Source organism: Myxocyprinus asiaticus, chromosome 43, assembly GCF_019703515.2.
Source record: "Myxocyprinus asiaticus isolate MX2 ecotype Aquarium Trade chromosome 43, UBuf_Myxa_2, whole genome shotgun sequence".
NCBI classification, from domain to species: domain Eukaryota; kingdom Metazoa; phylum Chordata; class Actinopteri; order Cypriniformes; family Catostomidae; genus Myxocyprinus; species Myxocyprinus asiaticus.
Genome location: NC_059386.1, coordinates 28,013,674 through 28,032,445, shown reverse-complemented (window position 1 = coordinate 28,032,445; position 18,772 = coordinate 28,013,674). Strand labels below are relative to the sequence as shown.

Sequence of the window (18,772 nt, the reverse complement as noted above, 5' to 3'; positions counted from 1 at the left end):
TGTGTGCAATTTGTCATTATTCAAAGTTCAAACAAATATGAATACAGTACTTTACACAAATGTGACAGTGCTGAAAGAAAATGAAAGTGAATTGTAATGAAATCACAGACATAACTTTTTGTTCTTGAATTGGAGAAGGGTGTGTGCCTTTCCAAATCATGTCCAATCAGCTGAATTTGCCACAGGTGTACTACAGTCAAAGTGTAGAATCATCTCAAAGATGATCCAGAGAAATGGGATGCACCTGAGCTAAATTTCAAGTGTCATAGCAAAGGGTCTGAATACTTATGTCAATGTGATATTTTTCTTTTCAATAATTTGCAAAGTTATCAAAAATCTGTTTTTTGCTTTGTAATTATGGGGTATGGAGTGTAGCTTGATGTGAATTTTTTTTTAAAGCTTTTTAGCATAAGGCTGCAACATAACAAAATGTGAAAAAAAAGAAGGGGTCTGAATACTTTCTGAATGCACTGTATATTATCAATCTCTGTGCTTGGGTGTCTGAGGGTTAAACGTAAAATTACACATATGACCTTTGAGATTATAAAGAACATTTACGTTAATACAGAAAATGACAACAAAAGAAAACGAGTGCATTTCCACAGAATGAAATACTGCAAAACAAACTAAATCTAAAGTGCTCCAAGTTGAGTTTAGTTTCCTGAAATGTACAATGGCTAAAAATATCTGAACATCATTTAAATGACGCATTGGTCAATATCTTTCAGATCAGATTGACTCAACTAAAATACTGACCATAAAGTAATAAAGTTACCATTACAGGTAAGCTAAAACTGTAATATTAATCTAAATTTGTTAGCCCTGCTATGAAAACTTTAAAGGGGTCATGACATGAGCAATTAATTTTTCCTTGTGACATAAGCCATTGTACTATGAAAACATACTATACGGTTCAGAACTCAAAACTTCCTCCTCACAGCAAAAAGTGCATTCATTGAAACCAAGCTGCCAAAACGACACCTATACTTCCTCCAGATTGTGATGTCACACTGTGGTATACATTTGCATCTGACTGCCTCCACAACAACACATCAAAGCCTACTTTACCTTTAATCACTTCTGTAGCCCGCCCAGTAGCGGTAAGCAATGAGATGGCAGATCAATCAAAAGCAGAGAGCCAATCATAACAGTGGGTGTGTACTGTCAAGTCTTAAAGGAGGAGCATGTTTTACAAATATATTACTTTTTTGTGCAAAAAACTTTACTAATATGACAAGTAAAACTCAAAGAACATATTAAAATAATAAAAAAGGCATGTCATGACCCCTTTAAAGCGTTTATGGTAAGTATATATAATCAAATATACAAATGAACAAGTCTAAAAATCATACTGAAATTGCCACTTTTCTCTTTAAAGTCTTTTTCTGCTTTTGAAGAGTCAGCTTTTGCATGCGCATTCCACAGATGGTTAACAATAATACATTTGGTCTTTATGTTTTTTAATTGCCCTAAAAAAACTGAGATGAAAAAGGTCTGGAACCATGATAATTCCACATTATCCAACCTGCATCAAGTCTCCTTTTGCTGACATGATCTGTATCTAAACAGGATCAAACTCATGCATCTATGCATCCAAGTCTGGCTGCACTGGGGGCCTGGGTAGCTCAGCGTGTACTGACGCTGACTACCACCCCTGGAGTCGCATGTTCGAATCCAGGGTGTGCTATGTGACTCCAGCCAGGTCTCCTATGCAACCAAATTGGCCTGGTTGCTAGGGAGGGTAGAGTCACAAGGGGTAACCTCCTTGTGGTTGCGATTATTGGTTCTTGCTCTCAATGGGATACGTGATAAGATGCGTGGATTGACTGTCTCAGAAGCGGAGGCATCTGAGACTTGTCCTCCGCCACCCAGATTGAGGTGAGTAACCACGCCACCATGAGGACCTACTAAGTAGTGGGAATTGGGCATTCCAAATTGGGGAGAAAAGGGGATAAAAAAAATAAATAATATACAACAAAAAAGATCTGCCTCTAGGGTGGTGCTTACACAAGTGTAATTTCCACCTCTTCCCTTTTCTGCACTTGGCCCTGGGCCTGCTGTTTCGGTGGTGGAGGGGCAGCTCGTACCTGCAGAAGACAACAAACACTCATAAGACCTCACAACAAACTGGACCACATTGGCATGTAGTGTTAAGCTTTAAGGGTGGAGTGGTCTTACAGGTCTTATGGTGCATGACCCGCACTCTGCTAGGGATCTGGGTAATGGGGTGTGAGTGTGGCCTGTGGAGAACACAACAGATGAGTGGAGGGGCTACAAACCCCTGGTTAGACTTGGTTATGTGATTCTGTCCTGGGGCCATTCAGACCGAACACATTCTTACGCTAAAAACAGCTAGATGCAGTGCAACAAACCTAACAGAATGCAGATATCTCGAGACGTGTTTTTAAAAGTCAAAGTTCTTTTTTAAAACAGTGAAAAACTATTTAAAAACAGCGCAGACGGCCAAAAAATGCTAACATTTAATTACGAACTGTAATGAAGGGTTTTCATTTCATAGGGTTTACCGTAACCTGTAGGATTAATGTTTTGTACTATTTTTGCAGGTTTTGCAGTAATGTAGGGTTTCAGTCATACAGTAGGATTAACTGCAATGCTGTAGGGTTTACTGTAGGTTTATAGCCATTCAGTAGGGTTTACTGTAATTGTATAGGGTTTACTGTAGGGTTTACAGTCATACAATAGATTTTACTGTAAGGCTGTCATACAGCAGGGTTTACTGTAATTTGATAGGGTTTACTGTAAGGCTGTCAAATAAAAATTTGAAATGAAAATGTTCGTCGAATTTAAGATAAAATGGCAAATTCGAAGCCTAAAACTGTACATTCTAATTTTGAACGTGTGCCAGGCAACTGGTGATGACTTCAGACTGATCGCATTCTTGCGCTAAAAAGGCTAGATGCAGCACAACAAATACAGTTTAACAGAACGCAGGTGTGTCGAGATGCATTTTTAAAGGGATAGTTCACCCAAAAATGAAAATTCTCTTATCATTTAATCACCCTTATGCCATCCCAGATGTGTATGACCTTCTTTTGTGAACAGAAACAAAGATTTTTAGAAAAATATCTCAGCTCTGTAGGCCCATTCAATGCAAGTGAATGGTGATCAGAATTTTGAAGCTCCAAAAAGCACATAAAGGCAGCATTAAAGTAACACCAGTGGTTTAATCCATATCTTCGGATGCAATATGATAGATGTGGGTGAGAAACAGATCAATATTTAAGTCCTTTTTGACTATCAATGTCCACTTTCTCTTGCACTCGCTTCTCTCCTAAGAGTTCTTATTCTTTTATTTTTGGTGATTTGCATTGTTTGTGCATATCACTACCTACTGGGCAGGGAGGAGAATTTATAGTAAAACATTTATTAAAAGTGACTTGTTTCTCACACACTCCTATCATATCGCTTCTTAAGACATGGATTAAACCACTGGAGTCATATGGGTTACTTTTATGCTGCCTTTATGTGCTTTTTGGAGCTTAAAAATTCTGGTCACCATTAATTTCGCATTGTATGGAGCTGAGATATTCTTCTAAAATCTTCATTTGTGTTCAGCAGAAGAAAGGGATGGCATGAAGGTGAGTAAACACTAGATTTTAATGTAATTTCATAGGGGTTACTGTAATTAGGTAGAGTTTACTATAATGCTGAAAAGTTTACTGTAGGGTTTACTGTCATACACTAGGGTTTGCTGTTATTTGTAGGGTTTACTGTAAAGCTGAAGGGTTTATAGTCACAATGTTGGGTTTGCCATGGTATTGTAAGTCTTACTTTGGGTTGGAATTTTGGGGGGTTCTGGGGTTTGGTAGCCATTCAAAGTGTGTGAGCTGGTCAGGGGCGTCACTGAGTGGGAAACCGGGCTGCTACAAGATGGAAACTGGTTCACCGAACAGGGTGGATGATCCTGAACTGATAGAGACACCTGATGGTAAAAAACAGGTGATACAGTGATCAAAAAAATGTAAATAATTCAACTTTTAACAATTGCTTACTATATGTTTGAATTAAAAACATTTCAAATGGAGATGTGTGTTTAAACCTGCACGTTCATGCTCCTGTGTGTTCGTGCACCCTCTGGTCCGCAAAGATCCTCCACTAACACTGCAGGAAAGACTCCCACTGCACCATTGAACTCACCCTCCAAGAACCCATCATCCTCCTGGTTGTGTTTGCTGAGGATTCGAATCACAGCTCCCTCTGGGAAGGACAGCTCATCCTCTGTCTGAGCCTCATAGCAATACAGAGCCCTGGCCAAGTTTATAGCTGTGCAGGAGAGAAAGGGACAGGACAGTTTCTATTAATTTACGCTAATTTGTCAATGAAGCATTCAATACTAACTTGGGATACTATTTTAGGCACACTGCAAAAGTGTTGCATTGCTGTAAAAATAAATACTAATGACCAAAATATGTTTAATTTTATTTTAAAATAGACAATGTAGTTGATTTGCTAGTGTCTGTGTGCTAGTGGTCTCACTGTTGGCATGACAGTTCGGGCTGCTCTGTGCGGTTAGTGTCTCTATTTCTGGCTCATGTTCTGTAGAGGTGCTGGAGGTGTGTGACTGAGTGTCCGGGCTGGAGAGAGACTGAAGCATGCTCAGTAGAGAGCTGGATGTTGGGAGCTGCAGGTATTTCTCCGGTACATATCCCACCTGCCCTGCTCTGTTCCTAGCCTGAAAAACACAAACTTAATGGGATAGTTCACACAAAAATGAAATTTCTCTCATCATTTAATCACCCTCATGCCATCTCAGATATGTATGACTTTCTTTCTTCTGCTGAACACAAACTAAGATTTTTAGAAGAATATCTCAGCTCTGTAGGTCCATACAATGCAAGTGAATGGTGATCAGAACTCTGAAGCTCCAAAAAGCACATAAAGGCAGCATAAAATTAATTATTCCCTAAGACTCCAGTGGTTAAATCCATATCTTCAAAAACAATATAATATGTCTGGGTGAGAAACAGATAAATATTAAAGTCCTTTTTTGCTATAAATTCTCCTCCCTGCCCAGTAAGTGCTGATATGCGGGAAGAATGTGAATCACCAAAAACAAAAGAAGAAGAATGTGAAAGTTAAAGTGGAGATTTATAGTAAAAAAGGACTTAAATATTGATCTGTTTCTCACCCACCCTTATCATATTGCTTCTGAAGATATAGATTTAACCGCTGGAGTCTTATGGCTTACTTTTATGGTGCTTTTTGGACCTTCAGATTTCTGGCCACCATTCACTTGCATTGAAAGGACCAACAGAGCTGAGATATTCTTCTAATCTTCATTTGTGTTCAGCAGAAGAAAGAAAGTCATATGTAAATGATGAGAGAATTTTTGGGTGAACTATTCCTTAACGACAAAAGCCAACATAACATGTAAAGTGGCACATAGCTGAGTGTGTGTACATGGATGTGTTTACCTTAACCCAGTCCTCCATGTCCCCGTCATCAATAAGCTCCAGTATCTCCTGTTCCTGGATGGTGAGCTCATCAGGCTGGGATGCCTGTGGAAGTAAAGCACAAGAGAAATGAATGAATAGAACAACAAAAGACTGGAAGAAGATGGATCTCTCAGCATTAAGACCTCGAAGATTCATCCAAAGAGAAGTTTGTGCCTTTGCCTGCCGTGGGCAAGAAGGAAACAGCTTCTTTAACATAAATCATGTCATTAAATCTCAGTGCACTGGTTGATGCTGCTGTGGATGCATGACATTGTTAAAGGAATAGTTCACCTAAAAAGAACATTTTAATTATTTAAAGTGATTATACTGCTGCAGAAGACTATATGTTTCTATGTGTGAGTGCAACGTTTATTTTATTTGTCATTTTTCAATCTAGATGTTGTTGTTTATACATAGCTCCTTTTAAACATGCTCTTTTTTCATTAGAAAAATGTGTTCAAAGGTTGAAGGTTGAACTTAAATTCTAAATTTCAAGTAATCGATTACTTGTTTTTAATCTGTAGAGTACTCAACTACAAAAAATACTCATCCCTAGTACCTGATAAGAGTAGAGCACAGTGCAGGTGAGGGGGTAGTTCCTGTGAGTGCTGGAGAGGCTGGAACTGCTGTCATCCAGCGTCTCTGTGTCCTCATCATCCTCTCGGTCAAAATCAACAGCGTGCTTTAGACATAAAAACACAAAAATTGCTCCTGAAGTACAGTTATATTTGGCAGGATCACAGTCATTGTGATTTATTGGCATCAACTCATAAATAACAAAAACAACATTTGAGTAAATCTGGCTTTGAGTGTGAAAGATAGTTTAGACTTACAGAAAAGGAAGCATCATGGGTATTGTTGACGGTGGCCCATCTCTCGTTCTCCAGTTCCTCCATCACTTGGTTCATTGCACTCTTCAGCCAGATGTCTACAGCCACACCCACATCTCTGAGCAGGTTCAGACGAGCATCTGCCTTCAGTTTTACTGTCTACAATAAGAGTGAACTCTTCAACTTCATGTCCTGTGGCAAAAAATCTTGTCTTGTCTTGGTTATCCTGGGCATGCAGCTATTTTAACAGTACTTGAAAAAATAAATCCTACTGTTTTGTCAATCTTTGATACATATACTTGTAGCGTGACTAAATATTCCACCTTTTTCTATAACACAGGTGGTGAACATCATCAGACCAGTAGAGGGCGTGTGATGCCTCTAATCCAGAACTGTAATTATTACCTCTGATTTACGAATGCATTCTCTCGCATTGTCCATTTTCATTTCCAGTTCGTTGTTGTTCTGGTCTTGTTGATGTGACTCTTCATACTCCGACAGTGTCTAGAAAACCATCACACAGAACACATATTCAACATTGCACGAAAGTTAGGGCCGGGACCCTATTTTAAGAGCACTAGCACTAAGCCATAAATTAAACACGCAAAGTCAATAGGCATGGCCATGAAGTATTGCTATTTTCGTGCAAGCATGCTCTAAGTCTAGACGCAAGTGGGTTTGGCGAAATTGCGTGCGCGAAGCGCTAAAGGGTTGGGTCAAGTGCAATTTAATTCTGAGATTCTTCTCTGGCATCGTCTGTGTCCTATTGTATAGTCCGTTCCCTGTCAAGCACCAGTGATATAAACAAAGACAGCACATTCATATGAAGTTGGTAGTGTAAATGACCTGTATGCAATGAATTAGTAGAATCGAAATATGGACTTACATTCTTTTTTGCATTAACTTCTGTTGAATGTCAGGCATATTTCTATGACAGTGACACAATCCTTTTATACACATGGAAATGCTCTGTTAAATTATTGAGAATGTAAGTATTAATAATCATTTTCATCTACTGACACACAAATCACGGCTAGTATTATTGGCCCAGGTATACTTCAATTTTGTGCATTCCGGATCGGCCTGGTAGACAGCGTTGCCTTTGTGAGTATACTCTTCTCACCGAAAACGAACACCTCTGATGCATGCCCACTAAAACTTCTTTGTGATACTCTTTTAGTACAGGCAATAGCAGGCAGATGCATCAGCAACTGCATTCCAAGACTGATGATAAACCACACTGGAACATTTCACTGTTTTTATCAGTTCACTTGTTTTTGTTCACCATACTTGATCCTAATTTGGCTTCTTATTGAACAATTTTCATTAGCAGAGCAAAAATAATCAAATAGCTGGAATATTGTGTCTGAAACGTTAGTTAATTAATATCAACTTGATTAATTAATAGAACTGTTATTATATAAAACTGTATAAAAGCAATCTCACACACGCAATTGTGCTGTTGTAACAATTATCAGTAAGACTGTGGGTTGTCTGTGGCCTCGTGGAACAATATATTCCAACTAAATACAGCTGTAATGTATTCATAAAATTACATGAATCAACATGCTAGAATATCACACCATTTACAGTGATAGCTCCCTTTTACCCTTTGTGTGAAGATGATGTTCTTGTGCTCTTTGGCAACACGTGTGGCCCATTTCCGTGCTTCCTTATTCAGACTGTGGTCTTCAGCTGTGCCACTCTCTTTCAGTAGCTCACTGACCTGAGAGAGAGAGAGAGAGAGAGAGAGAGAGAGAGAGACCAGCATTGACTAACACACCTCACACAGATTATTTTTTCTATACATGAAACTACCTTTAGTTCCTTTTGCTACAATTCTTTATCACCTCTCAGTCCAAATGTGTCCATAAATGTCACAGCATGTCAAAAAATCTGGAACAACATTAATCGTTCGAAACCAGATGAACACATCTTGAAAAAACAGGACTCTTAAAATATACTGTCATTAAATATTGACAGACAAAATCATTTTAAAGTGCTGTAAGCTCTTGAAGAAAGATGCACTGAGATGCAGGTTTACGGAATGTTATTAATGTTTCTGGAGTAAATGGTTCTCAGGAAATACATATGACATTCTGTGAGAATCACAGAAATTAATGAAATTCACATTTTACCATTCCGCTTTCAGAGTTCGTCACGGTTTTGTAATACAATTGTTCAGTCATGATAAAATACTCTGTTTCTAAATAAAGATACAGTATTCAGACTTTTCAAAGATTTTAAGAGATGAGGAAAAGGAAGGTGTTTGCAAGGGGTGTGGTCAGTTTCAATTCTCAATGCTCTCTTTTTATAGGGTGTCCTGCTTCCTGCCTGCACTGATGCCCAGTTTACCCCAGTCCTTCCGCCCTACCAAAGCAGAGGGCTGCATTCCTAATATTTTCATTAGGAACAGACTAATGCTTGTTTGATGAGGGAAACACAAAAAGAGGGGTAGCAAACAAATGAGCCACTGTGCTAGTGTGGTGTGAGGAGAAATGTGGTCAGCAGGTGGCGGTGTTGCATGGAAAGGGTTAGGTTAGGGGCTCCCTATATCTTTGCTGGCGGTTTGGAGCTCTCGCCCTTTTGTAGGTCTGCCTGCAGCTATATCCTTCTCCCTAAAGTATCACTGAAAATTGATCTGCTGATTGCGCGGAGGACAGGGATCAGCCCAAGGTTATCTAAAGTCACCAAAGTGGCCCGGATTGTTTTTGAGTCTGATAAATGCACGCATCCTGCTGTTCCCACTGGGGGTGTCGGTCGCTGTGTTAAATTGGCACAACAGGTGCTTAAGCCATTTGTGTGGTCTATCATGGAGAGAACCTATACCTGCTATTTCTTTAAAATAAAAATATATTACGCTTTTCGATGTGTGTGTGTGTATAAGGCCTATATATATATATATATATATATATATATATATATATATATATATATATATATATATATATATATATATATATATATATATATATATATATATATATATATATATATATATATATATATATATATATATATATATATATATATATATATATATATTTGTGTGTGTGTGTGCATAATTCCATTCATTTCATGTTTATTCCAAGTTTCCTGGGAGAATGTGATTTTTGCATACTTGTGGTTTCAGCTGGTCCTAAATCTTTTCGGAAAAGCACAATACATTTTAGTGTGAACACTGATGAATCAAGATTTCTATGTGAAAACGTTCATACACAAATTTCATGCACAAATACGTGCGTATGCATGGTTAGTAAAAGAGAACTAAAAACTTTTTTCAAACAAGTTTCCCAAACACTCCCATTGGTCAACAAACATTTAGTCTCACCCCAAACTCACACTATTGGTTGAGGAAATGTATGATTATACTTAACCTGTAAACTAGTATTTTTTATTTTAAACATAATTTAACCCACAATAAATGCCAGATCTATTAATATCCTCCTGTCTATAAGCGTGCCATGCAAAGCGAGGAGTTATTAGTGTTTATTAGAGATGGCAGAGGAGCATATTTTTCAGTGCAACCCCATAGGTAGGTTCTTCTGTTGGGACGCAACATACCAAATCATTTTCACAGGGCTGGTACTGGAAGGGGGTGGCTTTCTGAAGAACAGGGTTCTCCTGAATGAAAATCTGCTGGTTAATATCCTGTGTCACCTACAGAGGGCCAAACACACATAAAAATGCACAAGGACAGTTCAATTAATGTAATCTAATGTCAAAATTCATAGTAACAAAAGCACAACTAATATACTAATAATCTGTCACCTAAAGGAATGGTAGACCACAAGAGCAGGTAATACGTTCTTTTGTGTGTGTGTGCGTGTGTGTGTGTGTTTGTGTGTGTGTGTTGTAACCTGACTCTGTACCAGAGACATTAAACCTGAGACAGAATCCCACAAACTGAATGGAGACACTGCAAGAATTATCAAATTACACAAACACAAGACCACAAACAGACCTAAACATTTACTGATAGTAACGACACATACTAAAGACTAAATGTGTTACTATTGAAACTTAGCTGGCTCTCTTCTGATTTACACATTTATAATAAGAAAACACCAATTTTGTATTGCTAATTTCAACATTTTTGAGGGTTTTGTTCCAGTTACCACCAACTAAATAGGTCATCTACTCTAACATAAGGTGAAAATCTCATTCCTACAAACCATTTCAGATCTCCAGAGCAGGTAAATGTCTCTCTTTAAGGTCAGTATTAACTGCTTGAGCTGGGATTTGATGCAGTAACCCTCCAGTGGCAGATTATATTACCTGCTCTACATTCGGTCACTGTGGTTCATTTGTGTTTTTACATAGCAGTGTAAACTCAAGAGTGTGTGTGTAACTCACGCCACTAGACATCTCCAGCAAGCACTGGAAAGTGTCCTGAATGCTTTGAGATGTCTCAAGCTCCGTCTGACACAGTGAGATCAGAAAACTCTGTACATGATCGTAGAAACTGCCGTCTAGAACCTGGAATCCAAAAAAGAGACCACTTGTTATTAATTTTTCCAAAGATTTTTGGTTTCTATCTCAAAATTATAACAAATATTCATGCAGGAATTCCAGTCTCACCTTGATGCAGTTGATCAGATCTGTCTCATAGTAACGGTCCTGATGAGCATTAGCTTCTGCCAGTGTGAGCAGATAATCATTCCTCGCTTGTGTAGCTTTGGACTTCCATTCGTTCTTCTTGGCTTTCAGCTGAAATCCATAGGAAACATGTTCATCTGTGTTCATTTAGTCACCAAGATTTATTAGCAGATATTACAACATAAAGATCAGAGCTGGAGTCTTGATCTTGTGGTCTTGGTCTTCAGACTTTTCAAAACCACATAAACGTGGTCTTGGTGTGGGTCTCAAAACCTTGTTCTAGATCTAGGTCAGACAAGATCACAGTCTACATACAGTGTAATAAATGTGATAATTACCTGGTCCACTAATTGGTGCAATGTATTTCATACCATGCCTCTGAAAACTGCACTGGCAAGCAACATGATGCTGCAATAAATTCAGCATTTTCTTTTTTTCATTTAAATAAAATGGAAAGCCGACAGGTCCAGGTCTTGGACCTACAGCTTTGGATCTTGGGGTTAGGCCTTGGTCAGGATCTGGGTCTTAAGCAGTATAGTCTTAGTCTGGGTATTTTGTGGTCTCTTCTTGTCTTACAGGGATAGTTCACACAAAAATTAAAATTCTCTTCTCATTTACTCAACCTCGTGCCATACCAGATTTGTATGACTTTCTTTCTTCTGCAGAACACAAACAAAGATTTTTAGAAGAATATCTCAGCTCAGTAAGTCCATACAATGCAAGCCAATGGTGTTCAACACTTTCAAAGTTCAAAGAAAGCACATAAAGGCAGCATAAAAGTAATCCATAAGGCTCCATGAATGGATCGCTTCAGAAGACATTGATTAAACCACTGGAGTCTTGTCGATTACTTTTATGCTGCCTCTCTGAGCTTTTTGGAGCTTCAAAGTTTTGGACCCCATTCACTTGCACTTGTACTGACCTACAAAGCTGAGATATTCTTCTAAAAATCTTCGTTTGTGTACTGCAGAAGAAGTCATACATATCTGGGATGGCATGAGGGTAAGTACGTTTTCATTTTTTGGATGAACTATTCCTTTAAGGGGAATGATATTGGTCTGGATCTGGGTATTGGGAGGTCTGGTCTTGACTACAACTCAAAGATGTTCAAACATATGGTCCTTTTAAAGTCAAAACCACAACAACTGCAGCTTCTCTCTCTTACCTTCACACTTGCTCTCTTCAAACTGGAGCGAGACTGAAACAGGCTAAGTTTTGACCTTGGGTTGCAAGAGCCAACAGGATGAAGAGAAGATACAAGAGGACAGGTCAAGAAACAAGGGTGAAGAACACACCAAGAACAATAACAATGGGTGATTCTGAGGAAACCTGTGAAGAAACTGCGCTGGCCTTATTTTACTCCAAAATCAAAAGAAATAAGTAAGAAGGTATATTTTGCATATAGAAAATGAAGTCTACTTTTAGGGCCGTTAAGATTTTTTTTTTAATTTAATTTCAATTTAATTTTGATTAATTTCATGAAAGTTACGCAAACTTTTTTGATACCCCAAAATTCTCATTACCGCAATTTGAAAAAATATATATTATTTAAATTGTGAAGTATTTATACATCATAGTAGTGCTGCCTTTGGTACTGCCTTTTATTTTAACTGAGTAAATACAGTAAAAAATGGCTGCGTCACATGAGAATGTCACAATACAAAATAGCTTAATGATCCTAAATATAGGCTTCATTTTCTTTACGCAAAATATAATTTCATATTTTCTATTGTATTGATTTTGGGTTACATATGACCAGGAAATTTTCTTGACAGATTTCATGAGAATCAACCCAGTACATACAAGTACATTCAAAACAGGAAAAATACACTGTAAACTTTTGCGTGCTGAGCTCCAGGGCAGGTGATGTGACTTTGTTTACATGTTATAGGTTAGTGAGTGCTTCAGTTAACGTACTTGGCCTCCATATCAGCTTTCTCTCTCACAGACTGCGCTGTCTGTTCCGCCTCCTGGTAGGTCTTTCTGGTCTTCGTCAGGTCTCTGATCGTGACCTGCAGATCGGCCTGAGCTCTCGCCAGCTGTTCACAGCTCTGACAGTGAGAAAAGACAGATGAATAAACACTGTCATGCACAATCAAAAATGTTGCCTGGTCCTCCAGCTTCAGCAAAGAGAATGTGTTGATCTGTGGTTTGTTTACCCTCTTCAGCTGCAGGTCTTTCTGTATTCTGAGAGTCTTAATGGGATCTGAGATCTGGCTCCTGTAGTTCTCACATCCATTGATACGAGACTGGCTCACTTTCATCACACCTTCCAAGTATGACCTCCATACAGCCCAAACCTTCCTGTACAAACAGACACACTCATCTTTTCAAGGCTGTTGAACACATGTAGACAACTCAACTTATAATCAGACTAATGCAATCCCTCGTTTTCCCTGTTGTCATTAGACTTGCTCCCTGCTCTTACCTTGAGTTTCTTAACCTATTCTAAACTTCATCTTTGCTTCTACCAGGAGTCTTTAAACCTATCTTTTAGTCCTGCTCTAAACCTAAGCTATGCTCTTTCTTGATGTTTTTAGACTCTATCAGTTCTTTCCTGTCTGAATATGCTGCACAGATCCTGGTCCAAGCTTTGGTCATTTCAAGACTGGACTACTGTAATGCTCTGTTGGCCGGCCTCCCAGCTAGTACGATTAAGCCGCTGCAGATGGTCCAGCAGTGCGTCTGATCTTCAATCAACCAAAGAGGGCTTACATAACCCTCTCTTTAATTTTACATCACTGGTTACCTGTAGCAGCCCGCATCAAATTTAAGGCTTTGACTCTGGCCTTCAGGACAGCCAATAGAACAGCACCCTCATACTTCAATTCACTCCTCCAAGTATATGTTCCCGCTTGCTCTCTGCAGTCAATGAACAAGCAGATTAGAGGTCAGAGGATTCTTAGGTCTCTAGGAAAGAGAAGATTTGAGGTTTAGACCGAGTCTAAAGATGTCAGGAAAGAGAAGAATTTAGGTTTTGACTGGGTCTAAGGACTCTAGGAAAGAGCAGATTTGGCTTAGACCGATTATATAGATGTCAGGAAAAAGGAGCGATAAGGTCTAAACCAGATCTAAAGACTCCAGGAAAGAATGGAAATGAGGATTAGAGGATTAAATGAGGACCAAAGATTAGGTTGAGAACAGGTTTAGAGATACTTCAGGATTAGTATCTAAACCTGACCTCTAATCCTCAAGTATCTCTAAACTTGTTCTAAACCTAATCGTTAGTCCTGCTTTAATCCTCATTTCCATTCTCCCCTGGAGTCTTTAAATCTGGTTTGGACTTCATCTCTCCTCTTTCCTGACATCTTTATAATCGGTCTCAGCCAAATCTGCTTTCTTAGAGTTCTTAGAACCAGTCAAAACCTCATCTCTTCTCTTTCCTGATGTCTTTAGACTCTGTCTAAACATCATCTCTACTCTTTTTCTAGATTCCTTAAACCCAGTCTAAACCTAATTTCTGCTTTTTCCTGAAGTCTTTAGACCCTGTCTAAACAGTAAATCTGTTATTTCCTGGAGTATCTGAGTCCAAACCTGACCTCTAATCCTGAAGTATCTCTAAACCTGTTCTCAACCTAATCTTTGGTCCACATTTAATCCTCTAATCCTCATTTCCATTCTTTTCTGGAGTCTTTAGATCTGGTTTAGACCTTATCTCTCCTTTTTCCTGACATCTATATAATCGGTCTAAGCCAAATCTGCTCTTTCCTAGAGTCCTTAGGCCCAGTCAAAACCTAAATTCTCCTCTTTCTTGACGTCTTTAGACTCAGTCTAAACCGCAAATCTTCTCTTTCCTAGAGACCTAAGAGTCCTCTGACCTCTAATCCTGGAGCTGTTCTAAACCTCCCCTCTGGTTTTACCTGGAGTCTCGTGGATCTTCTGAAGGGGCTCCTGACCACTCCCGCTTCAAATACTGTGAGGCAATCTTATGCAGAGCCTACAAAAAATAAAATAAGAGGCAAGTCAACATACCTAAAACAGCTTGATACCTGAACAAGAGTTTTGATTCAGAATAAAAGGATATAATTGTGAGAGGATAAAACAACTCATCCTATCACTCCAAATTAGTGCAAACATAGATTTTAAAGTACGCAACTGATCACTTGTAAAACAAAAGATGCTTTGACTCTTCTAGATTAACACTTCTAGATTGAGTACCACAAACAAACTAATGAGCAAATATAAAAATAAAAAAAACTTGACTGATCCCTTAATGTCATGCAAAATATTTTGCCAAAGTATCCAAGCAACAAAAGTCTCAACCCTGTTTCTGTTTCTCTGTCCTTGCTGAAAAATATCTAGGTTACCATTTGGAAGGCAAATTTACTACCTGGTACCTCTCATTACCTAAAACGGTAACACTTTACAATAAGGTTCCATTAGTTAACATTAGTTAATGGATTAGGTATCATGAACTAACAGTGAACAATATTTGTCTTACGGCATTTATTAATCTTTGTTGATGTTAGTTAATACAAAATACAATTATTCATTGTCAGGTCATGTTAGTTCATATGTATTACTATACTTTATGTTGGAACTGACATTAACCAATGTTAATAAAATCCTGTAAAAGTACTATTCATTGTTAGTTCATGTTAACTAATGTTGTTAACCAATGTTAACAAATGGAGCCTTATTGTTAAGTGTTACCCCTAAAACATTATCATCACTACTGATTGTGTGTTCAGTGCAATTTTTAAAATGACTACACAGACACCTGAAGTGTCTAAAAAGGACACCAGAAGTACATAAACAGACAGACAATGACCAGCATTTACTGATGCATTTCCTGTTTCTCAGACCACAAGCTGGCATTGCCAAACAAGATGAGCTGCCAGCTCAATTCAATAACCCTAAGGAAGAGAGAGACAATCTTCTCTTCACGAGCCAATCAGTACGCAGCAGCTCTGCAGGTGTGCAAGCTTCAGATCCAACAGCAAGTAATCTCTCTGACTTTCTCTCTCTCAAAGACACACACACACACACACACACACACACACACATGTTGGTGCAGCTATCATTATGAGGACTCTCCATAGACATAATGATTTTTATACTGTACAAACTATAGATTCTATACCCTAACCCTACCCCTACCCCTAAACCTAACCCTCACAAAAAACGTTCTGCATTTTTACATTTTCAAAAAAACATAGTTTAGTATGTTTTTTAAGCAATTTGAATTATGTGGACACTAGAAATGTCCTCATAAACCACATTTATAGCATAATACCCTTGTAATTACCAGTTTGTAACCTAAAAAAATGTCCTCGTAAACCACCCTAACCCGTCCACACACACACACACACACACACACACACACACACACACACACACTGAATGTGTCATTCAGACAGCTGGACTCTCCACTTGCCAAGTGATCACACAGATCTACTTCCTTTCATAAAAAAGACTCTAAAATTCTGCATGTCAGAAAATTTATAAACTCTTTATCAACAGTGTGATTTGATTTTTAATGTGCCAAATTAAAGAAATAGTTAGACTCAAAAATGAAAATTCTGTCATCAATTAATCACCCTCATGTTGTTCCAAACCTGTTTGACTTTCTATGCTATATTACCTTAAAGCTTATATTCATCTAACAGAACAGAAATCCACCTCTGTCCTCCAAAAAAATAAACATTCTGTCATAGCATAACCAGATATGCAAATGCATCATTGAGTAGAGGCCACAACTTACTTGTGAGTAATCTTTCTCTATTAGTGCTTTCTTCTGGCTGTACGTCCTATAGGAGACACACACTCAGTGCACAGTTATATTCACATCAATAAACCTCATTTTTACATCATCGCACAAATCGGCTGTCGTGTCTGTGTGCAAGCATTTATTCGCTGATTTAGACATATATTGAGTATTTGTATTGAATGTGTCTCTACACCCACATTTAGACTCACACATATGACTACACACAAAACAGTTCTGCATTCATACAAAAAAATTATATAGTTAATACAGAATTATGGGGGTTTATCTCCCCAGGTTATTTAAAAAGCAATGCTGAAAAGGGTAAAAAACAAACTCAATCTGCATTTGTACCTCAGATCTTCCAGAAAGTCCCAGTCTGTCTGGTGTTTGAGCTGTAGTCGGTTCAGCTGCTCTGTGTGAGTGTGTTTCACGTCTTGTGTGACTTTTACCTGCAAAACACACAAATATGACCACTGCAAAATCCACTCTGACACACTAAACACCAACCTGAAAGAGAAATCTGTCTATCTGTCTGTCTGTCTAGATCAGATAGATAGATAGATAGATAGATAGATAGATAGATAGATAGATAGATAGATAGATAGATAGATAGATAGATAGATAGATAGAACATTGACATGGGCAAAGAGAATAGTAACAAAAAGAGATTCTAGTTTATTATCAAATAAACACCAGGCTGACTCACCTTTCTAGGAGGAGGCTGCATGTTTAAATGTGGTTATACAGGGAAAAAATGATGGAAATTTACCCGCAAAACCCAAACACATCGGTGGAACGGAGAAATTTCGTGCAGAATACTCTGTAGGAAAAAATGATAGCTGAACGTTGAAAGTTGAAATACATCCAGACCCTCCGTTCAGCCGAACACACACACACACACACACACACACACACACACACACACACACACACACACACTGAGAACTGAACTTTTTATTTATGAGTCATGAGAACCTCAGTGGAGCGGAGTAAAGCAGAATAGCGCCCTCTAGTGGTCGAGAAATAATACAGCATAAACGCCAGTTCTGCGCTTACGAGGATGGTGATATTTTCCCGTTTATGGTAATTTTTTCTCTCTCTCTTTATTTCATTCGACAAATAATGGTAGGGATGATGACCAAAATCATATAAGATGATAAGGTCTTAATCAAAAATGTATTTAAGACGAATAAAAAAATAAATATATATATAGAGAGAGAGAGAGAGAGAGAGAGAGAGAGAGAGAGAGAGAATTGATGGGGTGCAGCCCTATAGTGCTGGTCGAATGTCAAACAGACTAGAGGGATCAAGCTCAAGTTCTACCAATGAAATAAAGAACACTGAATTAAACAGGGCTGGGAGTAATAGAGATTAAAGGTGCACTCAGCAGATTTTTCCTCATGGAAAATACAAAACTTTTATTCCTAAAGAAATACAATGTACTTTTGCAACTCACATGAGATAAACACTCCAGTCATATCAGTAACCTTATAAAAGCAGTTTTATTCTACATGGAGGGGTCCCCTCATGGGGGCTGCCATGTTAGGATCACATGACCAGCCGAATACTACTCACTCAATCTCAGTAACCGCCCTGTTATTGGACACTTTCATTTATGCATTAAATTAATCATGGTTGACTGTGAAAAGTTTATTTCATAGGTATCGGTAACTGAAAACTATACTGTGTTTGAATGATGCTGCATCCATGCCACTAGATGTTAGTGTAAGTCCAGGATGACATAAACAAAAAATTACTGAGTGCACCTTTAATGTTAGTTTCTCGTTTATATATATATATATATATAAGTGCATCATGTGATAATGACAAATTAACCAGGTCTGGTACATTTCATGAAAAATTAGTTTATTGGTCAGTTGCACTTTGATTGTTAAACAGATAATTGGACTGATATGACTATTCCAGTAGCTCTCTGTATGTTAAATGTATCCAAATGTGAAATTAAGGCGTGTTTGTGTGTGTGTATGTATGTATTGCAAATGTATCATAAAGCATAGCAAAACTTTCATAAAAGTATGAAAGGATGCTCATAAAGAGGTTAAACACTGTCTGAATTCAAATCTAAACATGTCAAGAGGATTATTATAGTGTTAGTAGCCTAACTAGAATGAGCTTATATTAAGAACAAGGATATTAAAATATGACCAGTCAAAACT

The 18,772-nt window shown here is 38.1% G+C and overlaps 1 protein-coding gene across 1 annotated transcript; it reads right to left on the bottom strand.

The window, feature by feature from the left end:
• Positions 1 to 28: 28 nt before the first annotated feature.
• Positions 29 to 17,472, bottom strand: LOC127433542 (F-BAR and double SH3 domains protein 2-like). Its single transcript, XM_051685556.1, has 20 exons — positions 17,302 to 17,472; positions 16,947 to 17,044; positions 16,590 to 16,635; positions 14,746 to 14,822; positions 13,045 to 13,189; positions 12,803 to 12,936; positions 12,051 to 12,105; positions 10,868 to 10,996; positions 10,643 to 10,765; positions 9,851 to 9,946; positions 7,896 to 8,012; positions 6,692 to 6,790; positions 6,290 to 6,445; positions 6,016 to 6,138; positions 5,436 to 5,519; positions 4,498 to 4,693; positions 4,061 to 4,284; positions 3,793 to 3,943; positions 2,179 to 2,240; positions 29 to 2,087 (listed from the first exon to the last, which is right to left on the bottom strand). The coding sequence occupies exons 1-20, from the start codon at positions 17,320 to 17,322 to the stop codon at positions 2,004 to 2,006; spliced, it is 2,220 nt and encodes a 739-aa protein (XP_051541516.1). The 5' UTR covers positions 17,323 to 17,472; the 3' UTR covers positions 29 to 2,003.
• Between the last annotated feature and the right edge of the window lie 1,300 nt (positions 17,473 to 18,772).